We start from the raw sequence: 7,585 nt of genomic DNA, 5'->3' as shown, positions 1-7,585 counted from the left end.
CATAATTATTATTTATATGACTACTTGTATTAGGTATTGGGGTATGTCTAATGGCCTGTAGAAGACAAGGAGGACCATCTTCAAACTTAAACATTATTTACCCAGACTAATAATATGTCCATAATTGACAGGAGCTTCAGTCCAAGGGCATTCCTCAAAGCCCCGGACCACCAGTCCCACGCAGCCTTGGATGTTTGGAAGCTCTGTCATAAACTGAAGCCAAACGTATTATTCCCGCTTCTTCAATATTTGCTTTCCCTTCTGGTAAATGTTATTGCATAACACATTTGAACTAACAGGTAACCTCTGATGAAAACTAACCGAACCAGATTCAAAATAAATAGACAAATAAGGGTCCTCGTGTTAAAGACATTACATTGTAAGTAAATTAATATTATAATCTTTTTTATAAATAAATACACAATTTCGTATCTGTTATCGTATTCATAACTGAAGCTCACACACTTAAGTGTATTCACACACATTTGAATTCCGTCTGCCACTTATATATATATTTAGCACCAGTCCTGGCAAACATTTACTTCAAACTTTCATTTGGAAAGAGATCTTTTTTAAACCCACACGTTTCCAGAAGAATGCATGCTGCATCAGCAATCTGCATTATTGACCTTAGAGACTTTGTTGACTTTATTTTGGATAAATCATTGCCAGGGAAATCATATATAAGGGTGAGTTCGGACAGTCTTTCCACACCATTTATGCCAAACTACATATTCATAGCCTCACTATGAAGGCAGGGAATGCTTTGCTGTTGCGTTTCTATGGCCTGTGTTTAACACTGACCTGCTTTGGCCACGGAAAGTATGTTTCATTCTCTTATTTTGTATATTCTTCGTACTTAGTATTTTTAATGATTTCATGTTTTGCATCTCATTTGGAATTATATTACCGTCCTGTGTGCTCTGCTATGACACCCTCATTACCAATCATATCAGCAATAGTAGATGCATTGGACAATAATTAATTGTAAGTATGATAACTATATTCAGGTGGGTGCAGCATCCTGAACCACAACCAGTGGATTGTCTCTACAGCAGTTGGTCGGCCTGGACTCTGTGTGATCCATGCACCAATGAGAGGGTGAGTCTATCCAAGCTGTAGCAGAGTGGCAATTCAATGCATTGCTATTGCTAGCTAGGGTTATCCCCATAACCGTCTAACTGCTGACAGCATAAAGAGAAGAAACCTAGAGCTGTAATGGGGCATGAGGTTGGACCCAAGAACAGCACAGACCAAGACCAGCATTGGAACGGTTCAGTTTTTTGTCCAAAAAGGGAATCCAAGCTTTATGGAGACAGACAAGGGGCGAGCAGGCAGAGGGGTCAGGGACAGAAGGCTGTTCAGGTTACCAAGACAGGAACGATGAGGACGGGTCAGGGACAAGCGGGGTCGAAGCCAAGGAAGCAATCCAGGAAATAGTACTAGAGCGCTTTGCATGCTGCTAAGACAATCTGGCAGAGACTGAGTGGAAGGAGTGGGTTTAAATAAGGTGTGGGAACACAGGTGAAGGTGGTTGCACTGATGAGGTGGGAGTGGCAGGCAGGTGATCCGGAAAATGACTGGCATTGCTGGCAATGGGATGGAAAGCCAGGAGCGGATTATGACAGTACAGAGATGGCAGTAGGACGGAAAGCCAGGAGCGGATCGTGACAAGAGCAGACTTTTCATGACATTACTCGCCTTTTGCAGTGCTTTCGGCTTTCGGCCAAGGTCAAACCAAATTATTTGTGCAATGAACATTGGTCTTCCAAAATACACTTAATAATTCATATATTTGCTTTTCTGTGGCTATCCCAGAATGCACTGGGTCCCCTGCCGTGGCCAACTTTTGGTCCTGAACCAGTTTGAAAAACACTGACACTGTATAAAATCATACTAACCTAGATTACAAACTAGTCTATCATTTACAACAACCTGCGCTTTTGCATGTTTGCTCTGGTCTGTCTGTCTTTTGTTCTGCGGACCTGACTGTCTCTATGCGTTGCTCCACGCCTTTCAGCAACGTTCCCGAGGCATTGAAGAATTTGGGCAGTTTAGGGGCCAGCCTTGCCGAGAGTTGCTGAGTGAGAGCGCGGAGTGCATCACGGAAGTCACATGCGCACCAACGCCAACCACCGGCTGCCCTGCCGCACACTTTCAGTGTGGCTCAGGTAACGGTTTACATTCAAAATAATAAGAGTTGATTAATCACACTAGGATATCTTTCTCAAATCAAAACATAAACGTCAACATTTCTTCCGCACCATCCTTGTAAGCCCAGCAACTGTCAAGCTCTTGGCCTACTAGTAACCAAAGGTCGCTGGTTAGATCCCCGGCTCCTCCTAGCTGAGTGTCAAGGAGTCCCTGAGTGAGACGCCTCACCCTGACTCCTTCTGAAGAGCTTTCTGTCGCCCTGCGTGGTTGACTCCGCCGTCGGTGTGTGAATGTGTGAATGAAAGGTTGTAAGTCGGTTCGGTTAAAATCGTCAACAAAATACCCTAAATGTAAATGTCAAGACAGGATAAGTAATGCAAAACATCTGGCACTAACCAACACCTCACTGTTATCTGATGGGGTTCCGACCTCTGTTGTCAGTCCCCAAAATGCAATCAGGTCTTTCTCTCTGCCATGGCTTTCCCTCTCTTTACAGGCGCTTGTATAAAACAGAGACTGGTATGCAATCATGACTTTGACTGTGAGGATCAAATCGACGAGGATGCTTGTGACAGAATGTCCCGGAAACCTTGCAGTACAAGGACAGAGGAGACCCCCGGCGACGGTTGGAGGGCTGCAATGGAACAGGGGTGAGCTGCTTCAGCCATCTTGATATGAACTTTACAAAAAAAGAAGACTTTGAAACAAAAGTGTCTGGGTTGGGAGAAACTCGTTGAGGGATATTTGGATATCTCGTTGGGGATCCAACCAAACATATGAGCTATAATGAAATGGAAGTATGATGTTGCTGTAATCTCTCAATATTATTATTTTGGGAAAACAAAAGTTTTTGACCAAGAAAAGAGATAACTTGCAATGCATTTTAGGTACATGTTATTACTGAGCAGGTAGAAGTGAAGGGATGCTACCAGAAGAGATGGCTACTAGCCCACATATCCTGCCATCTAGTGTAGACTTCAATGTTTGTGTTTAGAGAACATGATATTTCTATCAAGAACCTAGCCAAAGTCTCCATGCATCAGAATCAACATCTTGGGTTCAACACCTCGGAAGACGGTCTTCTACAATGGCTACTTTGGTGGAGTCTGTCAGATAGCATCGGGTATCCGACTTCCCTGGAATGTTGCAGGGTTTAACTTGGAGGTTAGTAAATATTAAGGTTGATAGGCCAAAGTAAATACAAAAACGGAATGTGTGGGTATAACGTGTATGACATTACAATTTGAGTATTTTTTTCAGACTCATTCAGATAAAAAAGTTACAAGCGATATCTATGAAAGCAGCCAACAACTTGTTCTCGAACTTCTGTCTGGAACTGCTTACCATGGTGGACTGAGTATCAGATCTAACCCTCTCTTGGAGACGTCCAGTAGAAATGAGACACTCGCTCTTGAGGTACGTTTGAAAGAGGATTCAAGACCAATGATCAAAAATAATTAGTTAGCTTATACTAGCTTATGCTTATAATTAGAATATACTTCTTCTGTTTACCTAGAGCAAGAAGTTTGTGCGGTTTGAGGGCAAATTGCAGTGGGCTACCTACAGACTGAGACCCCGTGATCTCAGAGTGGCCGACGGTTTCGCTAAGGACGTGAAGTCTCTGCCCGTCGAGTACGACAAGGGCTCCTATTTCGACTTCATCGAAGACTACGGAACGCATTACACTCGCAGCGGAAAGCTTGGAGGGGAGTACGATCTAATCTACGTTCTCAACGTCAACGAAATCATGCAGAGAAGTAAGTCACCTAGTAGACACTTTATGGATTTCACAAGGATTTCAACATGTTTCTCACGTGAGGAGGGAAATCGGAGCAAGTAGCATTTGCAGAACAGACTTGGAAGGAACACTATTCATTGGAGAAGGAGATGTGAGGGAGGGGGATTCAGTTGGTTGTATTCTGCAACCTCCCCTCTAGTTGCTACTACATTTTACTCACTGGACCTTTAACACACATGGTGAAGCTAGCAGCATTGTTTTGTGGTTGCATCTTAGGTAGTCCATCTATGGGAAATTGTTGAATAATGTAATTTATTTGGTTTTCATTATTTGTCAATGATTTGGTGTTATGTACTTATATGACAGATTTGACAGATGCAGCCCTTCTAGAATGTCTCAAAGACTTTGGCTTCAACCTTGGAGTTGGTGCAACAGGAAATGCTAAGACCAGTTCTTGTAATTTCTTCAACAAAGGTCTGCCTTTTTCAAACTATTTTAATTAGGATGCTGGATATGATGATTGGGGCCAGAACAGTTACTGTTACTTTGTTTGACAGCTTACAGTTGTGTTTGAATCATATTAATCTACCTGTAGGCATCTTTGGTTCTTAATGACCCCTACTTACTCTCTAATGAATGAAACCAACTTTTAATTAAAATGCATGCTAAATTACTGGTGGAATGGCTTTAAATTTCAAATTAAATGGTCAACCTTACATGCTAACCAACAGGTCCTTAAACTTTGCCTTTTGACCTCATACAGTTGAGGGGAATGCTGTGGTGGTTAAAGTGCTCATCTCAGTCAAAGGAGGCGATCCGGAGATTGTTTCAGCCATGAAAGCCAGAATTAGCAGGGACGGACAGATGAGCGCCGAGACCTACCAAAACTGGGCGAGGTCTATTGCAAATCACCCTAGTCTGCTCTACAGTGAGGTACGACCACGACTAATCTTTTGACCTAAACTGGGGCAGGATAGTGTAGTAATGTTGGACACCCAGCTGAAAAATAATGGGTACATGTACATGGCCTTACCTGTAGGCATCTTTGGGCATGATGCCTTAAGCCCGACCTGCTTCTTAATTACCTGCTTCTGATTCACTGCAATAAAAAAAAAGAAGAAAAAAAAGGAAAAGAAAACTGTCACCCTGGATAAAAGTGTCAACTAATAGCACACATGACAATCATAGCCCTTTTCTGTTATCTTTAACACTCAACTATGAAAAATGCTTTGACATTATTTGGTTTCAGCGAGAGCCGATCTACAATGTATTTCCCCTGGGTTTGCCGGAGGCTAACACCAAGATATCCAACATGAAGGCTGCGCTGGCAGACTATGTGGCAGAGTACAGCATGTGCAAGTGTAGACCGTGCCACAACAATGGTACACTTGTCCTGATAGATGGCCTGTGTAGTTGTTTTTGCATACTCGGTTATGAAGGCTTGGCCTGCCAGAACCATGAAGCCGATAAAAAGCCCAGGAAGGGTAAGTTCCAGGAATTATTCCAAAATGCATCTTTAGCAATCGGATTTCTGTCCCACCAAATTTGTGATTTCTGTCCAAGTTGTCAATATAGTCCTGTTTTTATTTGTTGCTCAGAGCCGTGCCCAAGTGTGCCACGCCCCAGTGTTCGCCCCCCCAGTGTGCAGCGACCCAGTGTGCCATGTCCCAGTGTTCGGCCCCCAAGTGTGCCCAGCCCCACTGTGCTACATGAGGCTAACTGGGCGTGTTGGTCGGGCTGGTCAACCTGCAGCGGTGGGGAACGAAGTAGAAGCCGAGCGTGTAACGTGGAGGGTCTGCCACCTGGAGGCGTCTGCAGTGGACCGGACGCTGAGACTGATTGGTGTTGAGAAACTAGAACGCAAAGGGTCAAGCTTAATATTTGCGATCTATTATCGGTGAGGCCTCTATCGATAAGACAGACCATCAACTGGGAAGTGACATTTCAGGCATAAGATCTGGCTAATTATCCTAGTGTAAACAGAATAACCCATGGCTATACTCAGCACAATAAACAATTTTGAAGTTGCCAAAAAACCAAGACACCACACTGGCCACCTCACCACGAGGGCCTATTCGTGCAGGATGTTGTATAAATTGTCCAGAATCCCATTACTGATGTGGAACTTTGGCTAATTACGAGATAGTGCTGCTGACCCAGCAATCCAATAAATAGTTGTAATGCATTGATTGTTTCTACACTTGAGATAAATATTTATAGTTTTCTTTTATCACAGACACATATATAGGTAGTGGTTCTTTACCTTGACATGTTTCGACATGTCAAGGTAAAGAAAATAACACCTACCAATATATCTGTGTGGTGTCTGTGATAAAAGAAAACGATTAAATGATATATGATTACATGAATTGATTATAAAATGAACCCAGAATTTGTACTTTGTATTATCATTTAGCACTCTATTGCACAATGTAGGCCTAAACCTTTTAGTAAGCAGTTATTCAGCATTAAATTAGCAGAGAGAAAAAACTTGAAAGAATTTTCAGAAACAACATTTGCAGGCTTTTTTAGCTTTACTGACATGAAAAAAGGCGGTCTCACTACGGTCGGTCTCACTACGGTCTCTTTCTCAAGTGCATTGAGAAAGAGACAGAACTACATGTTGCATAGGACAACTGTAGTGAAAAGGGGCAGCGCTCCAATGCAAACATTGGCTAGTGCTACACCATTTTTGGGGCTTTTTTTCTGTAGGTTTCTCAGCTCTGGGTGAAACAACATCGAGGGCTTCCCCATTGTCATTGATTTATGATGAAACTGCCTTGGGTGGTGTTTTATTTGCCACTTTTGTCATGACTTGTTATGACAAATATATATAGATAACTTGTTACATCGAGTACCGAAGAAAATGCTTTTATCTAGTTAATGTTATGACTAAATAACGTATCAATGATTCGTTATTGTGACAACAGTTAATTATGCCAGGATCAGAGTGGATCATAAAAATATATCAGTGCTGTTGGGCAGAAAGTAGTATCATTTAGATCTACCCCAAAAACAAACAGGGTCCTAGAAATTTATGGAAATGAATATACATTTCTCATTTCACATCTCATTTCACATTTCTAGTGCCGAAACCAGTCCTTAATAGTTTATTCTTCTACACAGTTGTATGGGTTTGAGTCCATCCTGCCGGATGGAATGGCACAGAGGCCATGCTCATAGGGTCTGACTTATCTCAACAGGTTCTAATTCACCAGAGGCCTGTTTCAGGTAGCTGGTTTTGAGGCAACCCCGAGTTTGTTCGCTCTGAGTTAATGGAAACTCTGGGTTTTCCGTTTCAGGTAGCAGGTTCAGCGCAACCGAGAGTTAGTTGCTGCGGCAACATACGCCGTGGGTCTAACCTGCTCGGGAGGTGGTTAGACCTATGTCGGGTTATTCTTATAATAAGGCTCGTACAACAACGTAATCGGAGTGTGTCTTTATTAAGCTTCTTCTCCAGCCGTAACCGTACACTAGTGTGCGCATGCACGGGCTTCCAGCTAACCCCGCCCCCGGTACAGACGTCATCAGGTTGCTACAAAATAAAGGCATTCCTTACAGTATTATTCAATAATACCACAGACATCTCCCTTTCTTTGAGAACAAAGGGTGGACTACCTTTGTCTCTGCAGGTCTTAAGGGGTTTATTCTGCCCTTTTGCTGGAAGACCTGTCCCTGATCTGTCCCTGTTTG

At 42.8% G+C, this 7,585-nt stretch overlaps 1 protein-coding gene across 1 annotated transcript; it reads left to right on the top strand.

The window, feature by feature from the left end:
- Positions 1-682: 682 nt before the first annotated feature.
- LOC132446490 (complement component C9-like) lies at positions 683-6,288 on the top strand. The gene is made up of 11 exons (XM_060036808.1): positions 683-822; positions 1,011-1,101; positions 2,021-2,171; positions 2,651-2,804; positions 3,198-3,318; positions 3,415-3,570; positions 3,671-3,911; positions 4,259-4,366; positions 4,656-4,825; positions 5,142-5,376; positions 5,491-6,288. Exons 1-11 carry the CDS (start codon positions 749-751, stop codon positions 5,739-5,741), a joined length of 1,752 nt encoding a protein of 583 aa, XP_059892791.1. The 5' UTR covers positions 683-748; the 3' UTR covers positions 5,742-6,288.
- Positions 6,289-7,585: the final 1,297 nt, after the last annotated feature.

Source organism: Gadus macrocephalus, chromosome 18, assembly GCF_031168955.1.
Source record: "Gadus macrocephalus chromosome 18, ASM3116895v1".
Lineage (NCBI taxonomy): Eukaryota > Metazoa > Chordata > Actinopteri > Gadiformes > Gadidae > Gadus > Gadus macrocephalus.
This window is presented reverse-complemented; position numbering and strand designations above follow the sequence as displayed.